This window comes from Orcinus orca, chromosome 1 (assembly GCF_937001465.1).
Source record: "Orcinus orca chromosome 1, mOrcOrc1.1, whole genome shotgun sequence".
NCBI classification, from domain to species: Eukaryota; Metazoa; Chordata; class Mammalia; order Artiodactyla; family Delphinidae; genus Orcinus; species Orcinus orca.
The window spans coordinates 116572968-116594447 of record NC_064559.1 but is presented as its reverse complement, the minus strand read 5'-3'; the positions used below and the strand labels follow the sequence as shown (position 1 = coordinate 116594447).

Sequence of the window (21480 nt, the reverse complement as noted above, 5' to 3'; positions counted from 1 at the left end):
CCTCTGTATTCAGTCAGCAGATGGGGAAGAGACTTGGAGCCTGCAGAATTGTGTGGAAGGTGTTATGGGTCTAGAAGTGGCATTCATCACTTCTGCCCACATTCCACTGGCCAGAACTCAGTCATATGACCACACCTGATTGCAGGGGAGGCTGGGAAATGTAGTCAAGCTTGCACCCAGGAGGTAAAAACAAATGGTTTGGTAAACAACTAGTCTGACATACCTTCTTTGAAATTTTTTTCCTGAATTTATCAGTAGGGCAAAGGATCTCTACTTTGTCATCTTTACAAAGTTAGAATGAATATAAAATAAGAAAACAGATTATGAGAGAGCTTTAAAAATGCAGAATGAGGACTTCCCTGGTGGCTCAGTGGTTAAGAATCCGCCTGCCAATGCAGGGGACACAGGTTTGATCCCTGGTCTGGGAAGATCCCACATGCTGTGGAGCAACTAAACCCGTGCGCCACAACTACTGAGCCTGCGCTCTAGAGCCCGCGAGCCATAACTACTGAGCCCGTGCACCTAGAGCCCGTGCTCCACAACAAAAGAAGCCCGTGCACCACAACGAAGAGCAGTTCCTGCTCACTGCAACTAGAGAAAGCCTGCACGCAGCAACGAAGACCCAATGCAGCCAATAAGTAAGTAAGTAAATAGAAAGTAACTTTTTAAAAAATGCAGAATGAAGAACACACATGTTATAATCTGTTTTTCAGATTAATCTAGAAATAACTTCATAAATACTGGCTATATTACTCTATTAGAAACATTAAAGATGCTCTGTTATTGGAACAGATATCTTTAGGTTATAGGATGTGTCTGAATGACTGTGTAATTGATTTCAATATGTGATGAAGACACTTAAATAAATGCAATCCTTCAAAAAATTATAGAATGTGCCCTTCCTCTCCTCTTTCCCTTTGATATAGATGGAGGATTCAGTCAGCATAGCTAGTGTGGTCAGTGAGACTGGGGTCAAAATTTGGCCAGTGCAACCAGTGTGTTTGGTGAGCCTGGGGCAGAGGAGATATCTCATATGATTAGGAGATTGACTGCAAGTAGAGGACTTGAGAAAATAGGTAATATATTGAGGATAATGGGAGCTATATTTCTCACGGTTAGTGAAAGGAGTTACATTTATGGAAAGGAAATAAACCATCAGAATTAGGGTAATTAGTTTGAACCCATGTTTTAAACATAGATAAATAGATGTAAGGGTGTGTGTGTGTGTGTGTGTGTGTGTGTGTGGTGTGTGTGTACATATATATTTCTAGTTCCGTCTATTTAAAGGTCCTATAAGCAATGATACCTGAATAGCAGTGAACACACCAATCACTCTGATCTTTGTTTCTAAATTTTCCACTAAAAAGAACCAGGACTGACCAGCCTAAAAATTACTAGATGAACCTAGAGCATCTTGTTGTGCTAGAAAGTAAGGAATTGCTCAAAGAATGATGGGAACAAAAGGATACATAATCCAGGGCTTCCCTGGTGGCGCAGTGGTGGAGAGTCCGCCTGCCGATGCGGGGAGCGCGGGTTCGTGCCCCGGTCCGGGAGGATCCCACGTGCCGCGGAGCAGCTGGGCCCTTGAGCCATGGCCGCTGGGCCTGCGCTTCCGGAGCCTGTGCTCCGTGGCGGAAGAGGCCGAAGCGGTGAGAGGCCTGCGTACCGCAAAAAAAAAAAAAAAAGGATACATAATCCGGATGGAAGGGATACCCACAGGCCAAGTCTGGAACAATTTAGGCATCAAAGTAAATAATTTTAGCATTAGTATTCAGTATAGTAACCCATTGCATAAAATAGGAATGGTTGAGTTAATACAGATATGAATAAATACGTGGTGAGAAGGGAAGGCACTCCCTTATATTAGAATGCCAATTGATAAATACAGAAAAGAAATAAAATTAGAAAATTACCATTTGGCAACCATCATAGTAATAAATGATTTAGGCAAGAATCATCAATGAGTGCTAAATCCTGTGGGTGAAAATTTGATGAGGAACCCAGTGTTTACATGGTTTCAATGTATCTCCCCACAAATGCTTATTAACTGATAAGTACACAATACTTATAATTGAATTTACAGTGGAGAAACTTGGCTGACGTGATCCTAACCAACTGCTAAAAGTTAGCATCCTTGAAACAGGATGAATCAACATTTTTTGTCTCTTTGGAGATGAACCGAGAACACAGCATCATTTCTGTAGCATTCCTGACAAAAATGCATAACCTGAATCCACTCATAAGGCACCATCAGCCAAACCCAAATTGAGGGACATTCTACGAAACAACTGGACTATATTCTTCAAAAATATCAAGATCACGAAATATGAAGACAAGGAAAGGCCCTTCACCTCTCTGAGCCTCAGATAATAAATAGTATGTGTTTCCTAAGAGTGCCATGTGGCTTAAATAGTAATGAATGTGACAGTCTTTTGTAAGTTATAAAATATGATACCAAATATAAATCATTAGTAGTATCTTTCTCCCAGAAAACTACAACTAATGAATGCAAAATTGTCCCTTAAGTCCAGACATTTCTCTTAGTTCTTCAACCAGTTACCATCGCAACGTTGTTATCCTCAGAGAGATTCCTCCCTTAATGGACTGAGAACTGAGGAGGCCCAGCACCTGGGAAGGGGGACAGTTGATGGCGAATCCATGGATTGCCATGGTGCGTCTGCCTGGGTCCTTGTGCGCTCACGCTTGTGCGTGCACTCGTATCCTGGATGCTTCGATGTTAGGCGCCTTCTCTGTGAGCAGAGGGACCCTGTGGGGACTAATGGATGCTGTTATAGATTCATAAACATCTGCTGGTGGGGCCTGGGTAATCCCTTCTAGAAGGCAACGCCCTTTGCTTCTGTCATTCCCCACAAAACTTGTGTACACAACGCTGTGATACAATCCACCCTCTGGCAACTTAGGAATCAGGGTCCTAATGCCACCCACTGTAGAGGTGCCGACAGACAGCGGTGCGGGGTAATGAAAATCATCATTCCTGTTTTGTACATTTTCTGAAGCCTCTCACAGACGTTTCCCCTGTGAGCCTTAAAGCTGCAGCAACCTGTGAAGCAAATATGGCTCTCTGCATCTTGTCACAGATCAGGAAAGTGTAATGATCAGAGAGACCAGGCCTTGCCCCAGTCTACAAGGCTAGTAAATGGCACCCACGTGACACCCAGCCAGGACTCTCCTCATCATGGACACTCTGACAGGAGATGGTTCAGCGTTGGTGCCTCTCTAGCTCCCTTTCCAGCCTCGAGGGGCTGATTCCTGTGCCCTTGGCTTCTCAGAGCTCTTCTGCCACAAGATCCCCACCTGAAGCACCCTACGCTAGGGTTCTCTCTCCAGGCTGTCTTGCCACCACATTCTGGCTAGAACCACAGGGGTTCAGCATCTTAGCCCCTGCTGCTTAAGGCTGTCACTCCCTGTTCTGGAGTCAAAGGAGGAGACAAGGAGCATGAGGCCATCCTGACAATGGCCCCGGGGAAGCTGGCCCCAGGAGCTCATTTGTGTGCCCTTTCGATTCTGGGGCCAGGTGCTGTGTCATCTTCAAGTCCATGTAGACATTTCTTTCCTCACAGTGCCAGCAGAAGGAGAATACTTAATTTCTTCCAGTTCGCTCTATCCCTGTGAGTCAGGCTGGAGGAAGTTCAGCAAGGCCAGGTTATCACCAGACGCGCTCTGCCCTCAGCACCTCTTGGACCCAGACAGACAGATGGATCAACATCAGACACAGCAGAGCCCAGCCGGTCTGCGCTTGATCAGATCCCTTGGTAGCAGTTGCTCCCGACCTGTTGGAGGCTCACGGGAGAAGGGGCTGCTTCTGGCAGCAGTGGTGACCAACCTGCATTCTGATTGGTTCTGAGAGGCCTGAGAAACAGGGTGCACTCTGGGTTTGCTAGGGATGGATTTGTTGGGATGTGCTGGATGGGTCAAGGGTGATCCACTAGACACTGATCAGTGGCTTTTGGAACTTACAGCCAAGGGCCCGTGGTGGAGTAGAACCAACACTGATCACCTGGGAGTTGGCAAACCCAGTCTCAGATCTGCTCTCACCAGCTGGGCGTCCTTGAGCAAATCGCTTCTGCTCATTGAGACACAGTTTCCTCATCCATGACGCGAGGAGTACATTTTAGGGGCCCTCTGTCCTTTGTGCCCTTCTAGTTAAACCAGTCTGCCGGCCTCTTCAAGCCTAGCAGGAACTCAAGTCTGGAGTTCAGGCCTCTGACTCCCAGGCTCAGTTCACTGCTGATTCTGGAAACAGAGGCTAGGGCAGGATGTTTGGGGAGCAGAGGGCACGGCACATCCTGGCCTCTGTTCAGCAGGGTAGGGGAACTGCCCAGGAAACCAGCAGCTGGACCCATGGTGGTGCTGGGGGTGGAGTGGCGTAGAGGCAGGATGGAGGGGAGCCTGGCGGTTCCCACAACTCTACTGGTGGCCTGAGGACGTATGACTGAGAGTCCCCGGGGCTGCATTAGAACTCATATGGAACAAACAGGAAAGGAACAGAGAGAACCAAAGTGAAGCCCTGATAGTAGTCGGCCAGGCAGAGGGAGCTTAAGGCAGGTTAGAGTTTGCTTTCATTTCTGTAAACTGAGAAGTGTGGCTTGGGATATTCTGGGGGTCTTGACACTTCCTAACTCCACAAGTAAAAAGCCAGGTCATTAAATAAAGCTGAACTCCCCTCTGACAGTGGGCCTCCTGGGGTCAGGCCCTGTGGGCACTTTTCCTCCTGTCTTAGGTCCCGCCCAGCTGACCTGCTTCCCTCCCTCCTTTTACCACATGCCGTTCCCCAAGTTTTGGAGCATCCCCTCCCATCTCCCCACCCCGCAGGAAACCGAACCCGGCTAAGCCCAGGGGCACAGACAGGTGGGCCCCAGGCCAGCAGAAACAGCTGCTTTAGGTGTCAACTTGCTGCGGGGGTGGGAGGAGCTGGACTTTTAAGGTCTCCTCGGAGACCAGCGTGGGTAACCTGAACCTCTTTCTTGTCCTTCTAATCCCCTGAGAGAGAAGACTCAGAGGGTCCCCGCAGGCCAGATCAGGGTCAGGTCAGAGTCTGTCTCTCCAGCCTCCAGGCTGGAAGGAGCTGAGCTTTGTGTATGAATTCCAAGGAGCTCGGCTCACAGGCAGGCAGCCCCGGAGAGAAGCACAGACTGGAGCACGGAAGGAGGCAGCCACTAGGCGCTTCCCCCCACAGACAGACGGGGTATTGATCCTGCTGGCATGCCCCCTCCCTGTCTCCACTTCATGGTGCAGCTAATGGCCTGGAAAAAACTGGCCAGCTGTTCCCCAGCTGTGACATAATGAGCTCAGGGCCGATCAATGCCCGTTCCAGTCTCTAATTAGGCCAGGGAGCTGGCTGGGGTGAGAGTGTGGCCTGTTTCCTGAGGGTACCACTTCCACTCCAGTCCCCAGCTGCTGTCTGCTGGCAGCCACCTGTGCCCACGCATCTGTGCCCTGGAGGAGGGGGCAGGGCCATCGAGTGGCCCTGGGGAGGCTTCTGACCCAGAGCTCCTTCTCTAGCAGCAGAAGTAGGGACTCCATAACCAGTAGGGGTGGATAGGCTGGTGGGGAGGACCTGACCTACACGTGAGGCTCCAGACCCCCAGCTTCCTGTCACATCCTCTCTGTCTGGGTCTGCCGCTCTGTACAGTGGCCTTCAATCCCAACTCTCTAACTCCCTGCCCCGGAGACCCTGCCCAGGACCCTCCCCACTACTGGTCCTGGTTGCCTAAGCCTGTGGCTGCAAGGAAGAGGCTGGTAGCAAGTTTGGCTCCCAGCCCAGCCTCCCTCTGCTATTTATACCCTCAGTCCAGAGAGGGATGGATCAGATTCTCAATGTACTCACTGCAGAGGAGGAAGTGAGGGTGGAGTGAGAGATGGGAAAGGAAGGTGTACACTGAGGCAAAGAAACAGAGAGGCGGGGGAGCAGAGGCCCAGGGCAAAGAGGCTCTGAGACTTGGAGAGTTCTGAGAACAGGCTAGGGAGAGCAGATGAGAGAGATAAAACAAGGGAAGCCAAATAAGAGACAGAAAAGGTAGAAATGGGGCCATCAGGGAAGAAAGAGAAGCTGGGATACAAGTAGCAGGACACACCCTGTGCTGAGTGGGGTCAGGCCCCAGGTGCCCGATCAGATGCCCCATCAGGAAGCTGAGGTGCTTGGGGAGAGTGTGTCCAGGGGCCTGGTGTGAAATGACAGGAGTCAGGAGACACTGCCTGGGGACAAAGAGGCACAGGGAACAGAGCTGGTCTGGAGGGATAGGGGGTGGGCCGGGAGTCCAGAGACGGGAAGGTCAGGCAGGGACCCTCTCCTAGATTCAAACCTTGAGCTCTGCTTTTGGGGATGAGGGTATGGGCTGGAAGCAGGAGTCAGAGCAATGTGGGGAGAAGGGCAGAAGGTGACTGTTGGGGGGTTTGAAGTGAAAAGGCCAAGGTTAGGGGTCTAGGCTTTCTGCAGCCTCCACTTTGGGGCTGTCCAATCTGGCCCCGTGGTTTTTGGGTAGCCTGGGTCTGGGAGGGGACACTGTTCAGCCAGCCTCCAGCCCTCCTACCATTCACACAGTCACACACAAACCATTCAGATGGAGCCCTTTAGAGGGGTCTTTCTGGGGCCCAGCTGATGCTGGTTATCCCTTCTTGGGTCCCTTCCCAGTCCTAGGACTGAATCTCTTTCTGACTGTAATTCCCATAGGAATGACCTGGTTTGTGGAGAGCAGATGTGCCCACTGCTATTTCCTGCACCCAGCCCCTTACCCCCAGGGCCTGAATCTCTCAAGCTGCCAGGGCCCTGGAGAGAGAAGCCACTTGAGGACAGCAGCTGTGACTCAGACTCAAAATCGAGAGCTGCAAAGGACCTTAGAGAGCATATACACGTCTAGTCCAATCCTCATTTGGAGCTTGGGCTCAGAGAAGCGAGGAGAGTAGCCCCAAGTGCACTGCTCACTTATGCAGGTGCAACCTCTGGACTCTGAGTTCAGTGCTCCTTCCAGGATGCCAGCCTGCTCATCTCTTCCTACCCAACTCCTAGGAGTAGGAGGGATTTTCTCTTGGGAGCCTTGGCCCTCTTGCCTGGTCCTCCAAGCCAAGATTGTGGGAGGTCAGAAAGGTGAAAATTCGGGGCCCACAGGACAGCAAGTGCCCCAGGAGGGATAAAGCCGGTGAGGTTTGGAGGTGAGAAGCCTCTACCTGGAAACCGCAATCAACTGTTTGCAGCTCTGTGGCCAACACTGCCCTCTTGTGGTTTCTGACTGTCAGGGTGGCCTAGAGGCCCTGAAATGTAGCAGTTGGTGTCTTCTCTCCAGCCCAGGGTCCCCCGCCCCCAGGGCTGATTTTGACCCTCCAGGCCTACCCTTCCAGGCTAGGGCATCTGAAAGACTAAGCTTTCACACACCATTCTGCAACAGAGTCCTCAGGTAGGTGATCGAGGGCTGACCATCGGCCCCACCCCCACCCCAAGGGGCCACTCACAGTCCATCTCTCCATCCTTAAGGAGCACTGGGTCTAGGAGTCTGGACCTTCCTTGGCCGTGGGGGCATGAGAGTTGGATGGGGTGGCGGGGGGGTCCTGTGGGTCACGAATGCAGGGAGAGGACTTTGGAGGAAAGAACACTGTCTGGCAAAGAGGCCATAGGGCCCGTATCCCTGTGCTCAGCTGTGCCCAGCCTGGAGAAGGAAGGGTCAGGTTACCCTAGGGCTCAGTTGGGCGGGCGGGGCTGAGTACACGTTGCTTAGGGGGACTGTCCCAGAGATGTAGAGCAGGGGCGCCCCCTAGAGTCAGAGACCAGGCACTGCTGGGAGTGCTTTGTGGACCCCAGGTTGGGAAACCCAGCTCAACTCTTTGGTCTTAGGTCAGAGCCCAGGACCTGACAATGAGCTGGGCAGCTGGGCAGCCCGCTTCAGAATGAGCAGCTGGGTGGTCCAGGGTGCCCTGTCCCTGCAGATCAGGCTGGGCAGCTTCTTATGACATCATGAATCTAGAAGGGAGAATTTCCAGGCACTCAAGTTACCGCTCCATCCTTCACCTCCCCCACAGAATGGACATGCAGGTCACGAGGGAGAGCCCCACCTGTGACTCATCGGTATCATTTGGTCTCTACATCACTTCATCTCTGACGGCCCTGAGTTCACTCTGTCATATGGTCACAGGCACTATCTCCTTGATGACCTATGTGTTTTTTCTCCTTTCTCTAGGCCTGAATGATAAGGAAAATTCCCAGCCTTGAGTTCATCCCCTCACTCTGGAACTTGTGGATTCAGTAAATACTTGTCAACTGACTCACTAAAAGACCAGAGATGGGCACATCTGTGGCCCTATGTTTTCCTGATTATTTTTCAGTCAAACTGGACAACTTATCGTGCCCTGTCTCCATAAACCTGCCTGTCTCCACGTTTTTGCTAGACCTGCTCCTTCCACCTGAACTGCTCTCCTCCTCTCCTCTTTCAACTACTCACAGTTTAAATCCTACCCCTCCTTTAAGACCCATGCCACTTCCTTCAGGAAGCCTTCCCATATTTCCTGAGGGAGTCGGTTCACTTTTTTCTTTGAATCTCCATGGCACTTTGACTCTCCTTTGAAGGTTATAACCTGCTTCATCTCCATTCTAGATTGTAAGCACCAAGAGGGCAATGTTTATATTTGTTTCACCTTCGTACCATTTCTCTTACCCCCTAAACAGAGCTTTGCATATAGAAAGTGCTCAGTAAACATTCTTGAATCGAGTGACATGAAGCCTGCAGTTTGGGCTGCTGGGAGCTGCAGGAGGTGGGAATGGGATGCTCTGAGGCTTCAGGCGATGACGGGAGTGTGCTCAGGACAGGGAGGCAAGGACTGTACAGGGAGGTGAGTGGGGTGTCTGGGCCTCCTTGGACCCTTGCCTGGGGAGGAGGAACACTTTAGTGAAGAGAACAGGCAGGTGGGAGGGCCTTGGAGATGTGGTAGGTTGAGGAAGGGAGCCTGGTATTGGGGAAAGTTCAGGTTTGCCCCAGCGCCAGGTATGACAGACCCCCAGCTATCCTGAGTGACAAGCAAAAAAAAGGGGGGATAGAAATCTGGAGGCTTAGATTCTGGTCATTTCTCCTTTACCCTCTAGCTGTGTAGCCTTGGGCAACTTACTTCCTGTCTCTGGGTCTAATCATCTGTAAAATAGTTACCTGACCTCCTATGACCCTTGCAACTCTGCTCTTCTGACTCCAGCTGGGGGTTCTGAAGTAGAGGGGTAATGATTAGTGGGAATTTGTACATGACCCCCCTCAGGCCTAAGCACCATCTAGGTCCTGGACCAGAGAAGGTGACAGAGTGCAAAGCCATGAAGAAGGAGGCATGTGGGCTGAGTCAGCTGTGGCCTGACTCAGAGGATGTGGAGGAGGGCAGCAGGGAGAGAAAACACTCCCGACTCAGGGTAAGTAAAGTGTCCGGTTATCAGCCTCCAGGGAAGGGTTTTCAGGGACCCTCACTTTCCTTTGCTGTGCTTCCCTGTCCTCTTCCTTTTCCTAACCCCAGACTCAGTAAATAGAGATCTGGGATTTAAATCCCAGCTGCCCAGCTGTGTGGCTCTGAGAAAGTCACTTAACCTCTCTGAGCCTCAGTTTCCACGTGTATAAGTGGAGTTATTAAAACTAACTCAGAAAATTGTTGTGAAATTTCTCCTGTGAAAGTGCCTTGTTCTAGGGCTACTGCTAGATCTCCCTCCCTCCCCAAGTCTGGAAAAGGGCAACTGGTACAGATCGGCCCTCAAGCCACAGGGCAAACCGTTAATGGCGCTTTTTAGGTACACCGGGGGTGGGGTGGGGCATGTGGAGGAGCAGGCTGATGCTGAGGAGGTTGGATGGTAAGAACAGGCAGAGGGCTATTGCCCAAGCAGCCCCTGATGCTAGTGAGGAAGGGCCACTCTCCCTGGAGACCTATTTATTGTGCAATTATCAAAGGCCCAGCAGCTCTCTGGGAATTTTTCTTTGGGGATCCAGCATTGAGCCCCAGCTGATGGATGGGGGTGTGTGGGCAGCATGGGGAAGACTCCCCCGTCTCATAGCAGGCCTGGCCTGCACATGCACTGTGGGTGTTCCTGTCACTCTTTTGAGCCTGGTTCATCCAAGGCCCCCAGTTTCTAATCTGGTTGGGAAAGATTTATTTTTGGGTCCCTGTAACCTAGCAATGGGCTCACATGACCAGTGGCAGCTGCAGGCTGAATATACTGTTGGATCTTGGCTCCTGGCAGGGGGTGTAGGCCAGACTGTGGGGGAATAAAGGGAATGGAAAGGCTTTCACCTCTGCTTTCCTCTGACTCCCTCCTCAGCCCCTCAGCTTGGTCACAGATGGTGGGCAGGGGGGTGGCTGCCTTGGGAGCAGGCGTGGCTGGAGCTGGCACAGGGGGCTCTGGACGGCCGGGTGCTGAGCTGCGGTGGGGAGGTCCCAGCTGTGAGCCTGCTCTCCACGTGGGGAGGGTTGGGTGTCCATGTGGATGGCGGTGGGTGCAGGGAGGGCACCATGCTGGCGTCCTGGGGGGCGAGGCCAGTCTTTGTTGTGGGATCTCAGGGACACCCCTGGTCGATGCTGGAATCCCAACTTCTGGCTTCTTTCCTTTGTTCCCTGTTAAATTGTTAATATTCCTGGGAGAGAGAACACATTAAGCTGCTATCAGTGTGAATGGATTTGTCAGCCTCTTTCCTGAGAGCAGGCTTTGACAGATGCAGAGAGAGCAGAGGAGGGCAGTGGATGCTACTGAGCGGGCGAGGGGCTGCAGGGAGAAGGCTGTGGGCACATAAAGACCATTCGGGAGACTATTGAATACATGGATGGGCGAATGAAAGATAAACTTGGTCCCCTTCAAGGTCTCATCTTGAGGAGGCAGGAAAGAGTGGGAGGGGACATAGCCCTGTCAAGAGGTGGGCAAGGGTAGGGCAGGGCTGCACCAAGGAGAAAGTTTGGGATGGAGAAATCAGACCTCAGCACCAAGGGCTCCACCATGATCCTGAGGAGAGGGGTACCCCTGCCCCCAACCTGTAACAGGAGCCCACTCCTGGGTATGCATGCAGTACGGTGGGCCATGGACCTCTGATGTGGCTTGTGGGACCACCTCCAGTTTCTCCACCTTGGCCTTCCCACCTCCTCCACTGTGCTAAGTTCTAGAAGGAGGGATTGGCAGGGTGGGGTGGGAGGATTTAATGTCAATAGCTACTCCAAACCCTGAGTTCATTTAATGAGATATTGCATAAAAAGTCCTCCCCAGATTGGGCCGTCAAGAACTAGTATCATCATCATCTTTGTTATTCTTGTTATTATTGTTACCAGCTGCCTCCAAGCCAGGATAGACAGTTTTTCCTCTCCTTCTGCCTCTTCTGAGCCAAGATGACCTCCAGCAACTGAGAAGATGCTCTAGGATCCACTGCCTCTTTGCAACCACCTTTCCCAAAGGCTCTCTGGGAGGGGCCTCAGGACCTGGAGACTGCCCGCTGGCCACCACACCAGTTGTTTGACCAGCCAGGGTACTAGCTCCCCCAAGCCGGAGAAGCAGGCTACGTATTATAGGCTTCCTATCCCTGTTAGATAAGCTAGGAAGTGAAGAATGTTTGTCCATTTTATAGATAGAAAGATTAAGGCACAGATGGCCAACTCACAGGCTAAGGTCTTACTATAAACCAATAGAGTAGAGCCCAATTAGAACCAAGGATTCCTGACCAATCCAGTGCTTTTTTTTTTCTTTTTTTCCTTTGGCCACGCTGCGCAGCTTGCGGGATCTTATTTCCCCGACCAGGGATCAAACGCAGGCCCCAGCCATGAGAGTGCTGAGTCCTAACCACTGGACTGCCTGGGAATTCCCTCCAGTGCTCTCTCTATAATCCTGTTCTGATGAGCCCGAATTCTCTCTGGTTCTTTGTGGATCTTTGGAAGGGGGCCATGTCAGTCTGAGCTGGGCTTCTGCAGGAATGACGTGGGTGCTGATCAGGGACTTTAGACTTCACCTGATCACAGAGGGTTTGACTGATGCCAAGATGATCTTGCCGACATGATAGCACAAGGTTTGATAAAAATCACTTTGCTGTCTTCAGGTTCTCATTTGACATTTTAATTAGATTTCCCTGTATTCAGGTATATCTAATTTTGTTTTAGGCTGTTTCCTAGAAGGTAGTGGCCATTTCTATGGAATTGGCTTTAGGGCCTCAGCCCAGAGTCTCATGTCAGGCCTCCAGGGAAGTCATGGGGGCAGGGGGAAAGGAGTAAACGCTTTGGCTTCAAACAAACCTGGGTTCAAATATTGGCTCTGGTATTTACTAGCTATGTGACCTGGGCAAAGTCACTTCACCCGGGGTACCCATTTCCTCATCTGTAAAATAAGGTGAGTAATGGCTGCCTCATAGAACTGGATTGAAGGTCTCGTATGTAAAGGGGCTGGCACTCGTAAGAGCTCAAGAAAGGGTGGCTGGGATATTGGAGATCACAGGGTCGGGTCTGGGCTGGTCAGTGGCCTCTTTGTTGTTGACCTGGGCAGCCACCTTGCCCCCTCTGAGTTTCCTGGGTGATTCATTGTTCTTATGGCTCTTTGGGTTGGGTCTGGTAAACAATTCCAGAATTCCCTTTCTTCCCTTTTAGAGACAGAGGGAGTTCCCGTATAGGTGAGTCTCAGGGAAGAGGGCTCTGGAGTAGATATTATGCCTGAATTCCTTGTCTAGGCTCATGGCTCTGCCATGCGTGGCTTTGGGCAATCTCTTGACCTCTCTGGGCCTCACAAATGTGGGTGCCTTGGCCTGTAGGATGTCTTACAGCTCTACAATGTTAGGATCCTATCCTTGGGTGTCAGTCCTAATCCTGGGGGAGCTGTTTTCTTTAAGATTTTTTTTTTTGCGATACACGGGCCTCTCACCGTTGTGGCCTCTCCCGTTGCGGAGCACAGGCTCCGGACGCGCAGGCTCAGAGGCCATGGCTCACGGGCCCAGCTGCTCCACGGCATGTGGGATCCTCCCGGACCGGGGCACGAACCCGTGTCCCCTGAATCGGCAGGCGGACTCTCAACCACTGCGCCACCAGGGAAGCCCGGAGCTGTTTTCTTCATAGTTGGTGGGAAGCTATGCCCCTTCATTTCACCTCCAAAGACTCATCACCTGGCCTTGGACCTTCTGCCGATAATGTTCCCCAGCTCTGCTCAGTTCCGCAGATCCCGCAGATCCCACAGATCCAGACCAATCAGAGCCTTCCTGAGTACCTGCCTCCCACTCTGCCTTCAGGGAGCAGTGCAGTGCTGGTACCACAAGGTGGCTTATGAGGTTCCCCCATCTCCACCAGCTCTCTCAGCCCCACACCACAGAAACATACAATCTAAGAAGACAATAGGAAGGCACTTTTTGAGGGGCAAGTGCAGGGTTAGGACAAGGCCCTTAGCTCCTCTTCAAACCCGACAGCCACTCCTGAACCTGTCCTCGCTATACATGCGGCAGCTTCCGAAGGAGCCAAACCTTGGGCCACGCCCTCGAGCCATGGCCCCTGCCAGACCTGACCCCAGTGCCCTGTACCTGTACTGACTGGCCTGCTACAAAAGCACCTTGGTTCTGATGTCACAGAACCATGCAATGTCAGGGCTGTCAGGAACCTTTAGGGATCATCTGTCCTATATTCTTTTTGAACAGATAAGAAACTAAGATCAGAAATGGCAAGTGACTGGCCCAAGGTCACACAGTTAGTAACTGCCAGAGCCAGGCCTTAAACCTGGGTTTTCTGACTCTGAGTGCTCTTTTTATGTCATCAGGCTGGCCAGGAGGGTCTCCCCCACCTGCCATCACCTGACCCCAACAGGTTTTTGAGTTACCACTCCAGAAGCCTGAGAGGACGGGGAGGGGCTGGGCCCACTTCTGGGCGCCTTGCCTGGGGGCACTGGTGCCTGGCTCCTGGTTGCAGAAGTGGCTCCAAGGGGCTGGGTGGGAAGCAGGAGGCCATTAGGACCCAGAAGCTCTCAGCGCATCCTGCTCTGCCGGCTGCCTCTCACTGATCACTGCAGTGGTTCAGGCTTCAGCAGCCTTGGAGAAGCATCAGCTGAGAGGAGCTATCACATGGGAGCCGGGAGCTGCTCAGCAAAGGTAGGAGTTGCCGACTAGGCCAGGAATGGGGGCCAGACCCAGGCCTGGTGGTGAATGCTGAGGTACTGTACAGAAGGGTACAGCCCATCCTACCTTACAGTGGGCAGTTTTGTCAGGGGATGGGCCCCCAGGTATCCCGAAGGCAATATTGGGGTGTGGGTATCTCTGAAGCCTAGAGATGGGGATTGATCTGCTGCCAGCAGGAGTACCCACATCCTGCAGGCAGACAGGGTTCCTCATCTATCTTGCTCTATGTCATAGAAATGGGTCCCCTTCATCCTAGGAATGAATCCTTTGGCATCCAGGCTGACGGGCAACTCTGTGTCCTGGGCGTCGGCAACTCTCCTAGGGAGAGGTGCTGTAGCCCCCTGAAAATCTCTCCTGGCTTAGGAGGGGCACGCTCTTCTCTGAAGGGAGGCCAGTCTCGGGTCCTTGGGATGGAGGCTCTGCATCTAAGAAACAGGTGTATGTGAATCCCAACACCTCTGTGGCCTTGGGCTGGGCACTTATGTACATCTTGCATCCTGAGACACGGCTGTTTGTAACTTGACCATACCCCTGCTAGAGGCCCAGACCCCAGATCCTCGGGTGGCAAAGCCTTCCAGGTACTGAGAAGTCCTAGAGGTGAGGGAAGCGTTGCTGGAAGGGAGCAGAGGGAGGACAAGAGTGTCCGAGAAGGCATGATGATATGAGCTAGGAATGGAGTGAGGCTCCCTGGGCTTCCCCTGTGAAACCGTTACCCACAGCCCTCTCAGGCTTTACCCTGGTCCATCAGTGAGGAAGTGCTGGGGAGCAGGTATATTGGCTCTTCTGTTAGGAGGTAAATGGGAATACTGGAATTTAGGGGTCAGTGCAGAGATGCTGGCAAGGCTGAGGGGGTGAAAAGGAGAAATGTCCAATGCCTTCTTGCCTAGGGCTCCATCATGGCTGCACAGCACCCCTCCATCTCCACGTGGAAACCATGTCTGCTTCCTGCAGTCTGGGACCCTGGGTAAGCCCTGCTGGCAGACACTTGATGTCCATGCAGACATGGTGGGCCTTGACTCCTTTAGCTTCCAGGGCCTCAGAGTCATGTCTTCTGGGCCCCACTCCCAGGTAGAAGGAATGCGGGAGTCATGGCATAGAGAGTAAGGGGCAATGTTGCCTCCCCTGGTGTTTCGTTCCACATTTTTTTCTGGCAGATTGTCTTATGAGAAGGGTCTGCATTTCTGGGCCCTGTCTTCACCTTCTCTGCAGACCCAGTGGCTATGTGACATGTGCTGTCTCTTATCCCCGGGGAGAGGCACGTCTCTAGGTAGTTGTTCAAAGTTAGGGCTGCTTCAAGTCCAGGAGCCCAAGTTACTCGTTCCAGAAGACAGGCCCCTGGCTGGCACACAACTGATGGACTGAGTGTTCTTGGAGTATGTCCTAGGGGGCAGAGATTCAACTGATCAATTTGAGTTTGATTCAGGTCACAAAATTGTACTGAGCACCTATCGTATGCATGGCATGCTGGAAGTTAAATTAGTGCAAGGTTGGTGGTAATGCCAAAAGCCAAGGTGATTGTAAGGCTGTAGTAATGGAGGGGCAAGAGGACCCATCTGCCCCAAGTGGGCCCCTTTACTGCAGTCAGAGAAATGATGCGTTTTTAACTGAGCAGCCACCAGGCCCTCCATAGCCCGGGAACTCACTGAGCCATCACATGTTGTCATATATGGGAACCTTAGAGGTTGTCCAGTTCAAACCTCCCATTTTACAGATTAGGAAACTGACCCAGGAAACTTCTCGCTTGTCTGCAGAAAGCCCATCGGACTTGGCATGTCCACAGTTTGCCTCTAATTTTGATACATTAGTACATTATGTTGAGGGAATCTGGACTTCAAGAATGGCATATGGAAATCAAAAAAAAAATTAAAATTATATCTGACCCTTGAACAATGTGGGGGTTAGTGGCGCTGACCCGTTGAGCAGTGGAAAATCCAGGTATAATCTATAGTTGGCCTTCCGTCTTGCAATTCTTCTGAATCTGCAGTTCCACATCTGCAGATTCAACCTACTGCTGATGGGCTCCTGTAGTACTGCAGTATTTACTACTGAAAAAAATCTGCATGTAAATGGACTCCTACAATTCAAACTCATGTTGTTCAAGGGTCAACTGTACATTGAGCAACTTATTTCAATTCTGTGCAAACTCAGCATGGATAATGAGACACGTAAAACAGCTTTGAGCAGGAGAAATGAGAGACACTGAACACTCAAGACTCCGCCCCTTGCCAGTTTCTTCCAGTTTTCCTCTCTGCTTTATGTTCACCCACCTCCACCCCTCCATACCTCTTACACAGATGCCTACTCCTCCCTCCTTGTTCTGGGACTGTGGTAACAGTCCAGGAATAGGAGGGTTTTGGCCAGGGGTCCTGTGATGATCTGCTCCAATGACCCAAGATCCAGGGCCCTGGGAAGTGGGAGGTTAGGAGCAGCTCCTCTCCCACCTGTGGGGGAACAGTGACCTTGGGAAGTTAATGAGTGGGTGGAGAAGGGCAGCTTTCCTATGAATTACGCCCTTCTGGCTTTGGGAGCAGTGGAGTCCGGATGAGCTGAGCTCCCAGTTTCCCTCTACCTGGGATGTTTTGTTTTCACTGGTCCTTCTCAACACTCCCAAAGTGGCAGCTCTTTGTCTTGGGGATGGTGATGTCCAAGCACACCAATGCACAGTCCTTCCCCTTTCAGGTAATCTCTGTCTAGTGGTGAGAGACATTTTTAGAGACGGTTCAAATTCAACAACTATTTACTGAATGTCTGTTATGTTGCAGCCACTGTGGAGGGCACCATCAAACACAGTATGGCACAGTGGGCTGGAGTACTGGCTCGGGAGCCAGGCCTCCTGGGTGCGTACCTGGACCTTGCTACTTACTAACTGTGTGACCTTTGGTAAGTTACTTTATCTTTGCAAGCCCCAGTTTTATCGATTGCAAAATGGGGATAAGAATAACATCTACCTCATAGGGTTGCATAAGGATTAAAATGAGTTAATAGGGGCTTCCCTGTGGCGCAGTGGTTGAGAGTCCGCCTGCCGATGCAGAGGACACGGGTTCGTGCCCTGGTCCAGGAAGATCCCACATGCCGCGGAGTGGCTAGGCCCGTGAGCCATGGCCTCTGAGCCTGCGTGTCCGGAGCCTGTGCTCCGCAACGGGAGAGGCCATAATAGTGAGAGGCCCGTGTACCACCAAAAAAAAGAAAAAAGAGTTAATATACGTAGAGTGCTTAGAACAGGGCCTGGTATGTGGAAAGCACCATAGACATGTTACTACTTATTATTAGCATTTTTATTAATAAATCCTGCAGCATCTTCCAAACAGTTGTGAAGTAGGTATTATTCCCTTCATTTTACAGATGCCTTTATGAGGAAACTGAAGTTCAGAAGAGTTAGTAGCTCCCAGACCTAGGACTAGAAACCTGATCTCGTGCTCCTTCTCCTCGACAGCTGCTGCCATTCTGAGGAGACAAGAAATCAGGAAATTTACATAAGCAACCTTAAAACTGGGCACTATCCCAGAGCTCAGCAGGACCCTGGGAAAGGGAGACAGAGGATTTAGAGTCCCTGGATAACAGTTCTTGAAAGGGGAGAAGGGTGTGGAGAAGAGAGGAAAGCAGCAGGAGACCACTCAGAAGACGGAGTGTTGAGTGGGTGAGGCTCCTGCATCTCTCACGCTCCTGCTTTCTTGCAGTCACCAAGGTGGACCCGGAGCTGCCTCCTGAGCCCTCAGTCCCCGGCCTTGAGGGCTGGCAACAAGAGCCTGCCCGAGAGGCTCCAGCAGGAGGCGCTCTCTCCCCACCCCAACCCGCACACACAAAATTGGGAAGCCTGGGCCTGGGCTCGCCATCCCAGGGTCACTGGACTAGGATGGGGGATGGGCCTGTGACAGGAGGTGCCCTGGGTGTCCTCTTTCGGCCCCATGGAGTCCTCCCCCATCCCCCCGTCATCAGGGAACTCTTCCACTCTGGGGAGGGTCCCTCAAACCCCAGGTCCCTCTACTGCCAGTGGGGTCCCGGAGGTAGGGCTGCGGGACGTGGCTTCAGAATCTGTGGCCCTCTTCTTCATGCTCCTGCTGGACTTGACCGCTGTGGCTGGCAATGCTGCTGTGATGGCTGTTATCGCCAAGACACCCGCCCTTCGAAAGTTTGTCTTTGTCTTCCACCTCTGCCTGGTGGACCTGCTGGCTGCCCTGACCCTCATGCCCCTGGCCATGCTCTCCAGCTCCGCCCTCTTTGACCGTGACCTCTTTGGGGAGGTTGCCTGCCGCCTCTACTTGTTCCTGAGCGTATGCTTTGTTAGCCTGGCCATTCTCTCGGTGTCGGCCATCAACGTGGAGCGCTACTATTATGTGGTCCACCCCATGCGCTACGAGGTGCGCATGACGCTGGGGCTGGTGGCCTCTGTTCTGGTGGGTGTGTGGGTAAAGGCCTTGGCCATGGCTTCTGTGCCGGTGTTGGGAAGGGTCTCCCTGGAGGAGGGAGCTCCCCGTGTTCCCCCAGGCTGCTCACTCCAATGGAGCCACAGTGCCTACTGCCAGCTTTTTGTGGTGGTCTTTGCTGTCCTTTACTTCTTGTTGCCCCTGCTCCTCATCCTAGTGGTCTACTGCAGCATGTTCCGAGTAGCCCGAGTGGCTGCCATGCAGCACGGACCGCTGCCCACGTGGATGGAGAACCCCCGGCAACGCTCCGAGTCTCTCAGCAGCCGCTCCACCATGGTCACCAGCTCGGGGGCCCCCCAGACCACCCCGCACCGGACGTTTGGGGGAGGGAAGGCAGCAGTGGTCCTCCTGGCTGTAGGGGGACAGTTCCTGCTCTGTTGGTTGCCCTACTTTTCTTTTCACCTCTACGTCGCCCTGAGTGCTCAGCCCATTTTGACCGGGCAGGTCGAGAATGTGGTGACCTGGATTGGCTACTTCTGCTTCACTTCCAACCCTTTCTTCTATGGATGTCTCAATCGGCAGATCCGGGGGGAGCTGAGCAAGCAGTTTGTCTGCTTCTTCAAGCAGGCGCCGGAGGAGGAGCTGAGGCTGCCTAGCCGGGAGGGCTCCATTGAGGAGAACTTCCTGCAGTTTCTTCAGGGCACTGGCTGTCCCACGGAGTCCTGGGTTTCCCGACCTGTACCCAGCCCCAAGCAGGAGCCGCCTGCTGTTGACTTTCGAATCCCCGGCCAGATAGCTGAGGAGACCTCTGAGTTCCTGGAGCAACAACTCACCAGCGACATCATCGTGTCGGACAGCTACCTCCGTCCTGCCCCCTCACCACGACTGGAGTCCTGATGGGCTGCTGGACACTTGGAGGGAGATGGGGCTGGGGGCCGGTTAGGACCGCAAGGAACTCCTTGTGGGATCACCTTTTCCCAGCTAGCTGGGGCTGGGGGTCTCTGCACACAGCTTTCGCTTAGTGTTTTCTGGGTCAGGAACAGAGCCAACTGGATGGATATGCGGCAAAAGCCTTGGACATGGCTGTGAGCCTTGACAACTGGGGGAGGGAACCTGGTGAGATGGTGACGAGAATAAAGGGTCAAGAAGGTGAGATGATGCCTCTCAACCAATGAACTTTCCATGACTCAGGAAGCAGGGAAACTATAAGGGTAGGAGTTGGAAGATATAGGGCAGCAGACCAGGCTTGGAGTTATTCTGGGGACCCTTTAGGACCTTTCATTTTTCAGTGTAATTGTCCAGGGAAGAAATTGCACTCAAGCAAGGTAAGAAAATGACCCATGTCTTCTCATTTCCTTGCTAGGTTTAAAAACAACTAAATTACAGCCAAGTGTTTCCTTTGAGTTAATAGATTTTTTTTTCTAGTTTTAAACCTGAGGTTTCCTTAAAGCGAGAGGACCAGCTGGGTATATTCCTTTCTTGAGTTTGGCCAAGCAAGGGGAAATAGCAATCAGGGAACACAGAGTAGAATAGAGGACAGCTGACTGCAGCTCTCTCTCTCCCACCCTCCAGGAACAGCCGTTCTGTTGTATTTTTCAGTTTCTCTTTTGGACATGGGAGATCAAGTTTGGGGCTTGATCTTAAAAGAGGCAAGAATAAAGCAGGATGGTTTTTCTCTTTGTCTTTTAGGATGAAGAAGTGGAAAGATTGGGGGTTGGATGGCTGAAGGTGGGGGTTAGCATTTGAATCGCTAAGGTGGTTGGATACAGAGAGGCCTGTAGTAACCCAGACCAATAATACTGTAAATCTTTTTTTTCCAGAGCTGGCCTCCCTGATCTCTCTCCTCATGGCAGTGACCCATCGCCAGCCCTCTGGACAATCGGGTACAAGAGACTAAGGTTGGGAATGGGAAAGGTGGGGTTTCCATGGTTCATTAAATGCCTCCCTACTCCCATTCATCGCTCTCAAAATTAGCTTCAGTGACAAAGACTTAAATCTCTCTCCTATCTGCAGCCCTGGGTTGGAGAGGGGGCACGGTAGTTGGGCTCAGCTGTTCACTGATTGAGACTGTAGGAACTGTGTTGGGTGGTCTTGGTGGTGGTATATTCAAGGGAGGGGGAATAATCGCAAACTGGACAGGACACCCATCTAGGACTACCCGTCCGTCCACTTCCCTCAATTCAATCAGGTCACATTAGAGAGTTGAGGCAGGACCACATGGTGGTGTGATCTGTATTTGAACAAATTCCTGGCTTGACTGAGCATCAAAGAGGAAGATGGCTTGGTGGGAGTGGGACAGTTTCCCCTCTGAACAGTTAATAAATAATTTTTATTATAAAAAGTTATGCTGATATCAACATTGACTCCTTCAGTTCAACTCAGTGCATGATAGTTGAATACCCTATTCTCTGGGACTCACACAGAGGATTTGGAGTCACTGCCTTCAAGGAGTTCACAGCCTAATTTGATCAGGTACCCTGTATTTTGACAGAGCATTTACATATGGTAAAGCACCATGGAATGTGTTAAGAGAAATATATTGAGGAATATGTTCATGGTTCTAACTTCTGAGAGTTCAGCCTATTGCAGCAAGATGCCTATATGGAGGCTTCCTGCAGATTGAAAAGTCTGGGGGCTGTAGATGAAACTCTAGTTGAAGAAAATAATTTATTACATGAAACTGGGCAGCTTCTCCTCCTCAGATCTAGGAAATTTTCCAGGTTTCTGTCTTCCTACCACTAGACTTACTCTAGTCCAGTGCTTATTACATTGAGGAAATCCCTTAGATGATATATACATCGAGGAGAGTCTTTTGCGATTGAAATGCATGTTCTCCTCCTCTCTCTCCTCCTTCTAAAGATAAATTCATAAGGGAGGAATCTCATTCCTAGATAGGGTGAAAACTTCTTCCGAACACCACTGATGAGCTAGCCGACCCTAAACATTGCCAGCAGGTGGCAGTGTGAGTCCAGTGGAGCTAGGAAAGATGAGTGCAGGTGGGGAGGGAGGGGGGGACACTAAACACT

General features: G+C 51.6%; 1 protein-coding gene across 5 annotated transcripts; it reads left to right on the top strand.

The window, feature by feature from the left end:
- The first annotated feature begins 13954 nt into the window (after positions 1-13954).
- Positions 13955-20799, top strand: GPR61 (G protein-coupled receptor 61). 5 transcript variants are annotated; one of them, XR_004485137.2, is made up of 4 exons: positions 13955-14063; positions 16853-16970; positions 17433-19603; positions 20275-20799. XR_004485137.2 is itself a non-coding variant. In XM_049707032.1 (3 exons), the coding sequence occupies exon 3, from the start codon at positions 17996-17998 to the stop codon at positions 19349-19351; it is 1356 nt and encodes a 451-aa protein (XP_049562989.1). In that variant the 5' UTR covers positions 13955-14063; positions 16853-16927; positions 17433-17995; the 3' UTR covers positions 19352-20799. The 5 variants fall into 5 exon arrangements, 3 of the variants coding, with proteins under 3 accessions (XP_049562989.1, XP_033290589.1, XP_004263189.1); XR_004485135.2 differs by having other exon boundaries at positions 17433-19779; XM_049707032.1 differs by having other exon boundaries at positions 16853-16927; positions 17433-20799.
- Positions 20800-21480: the final 681 nt, after the last annotated feature.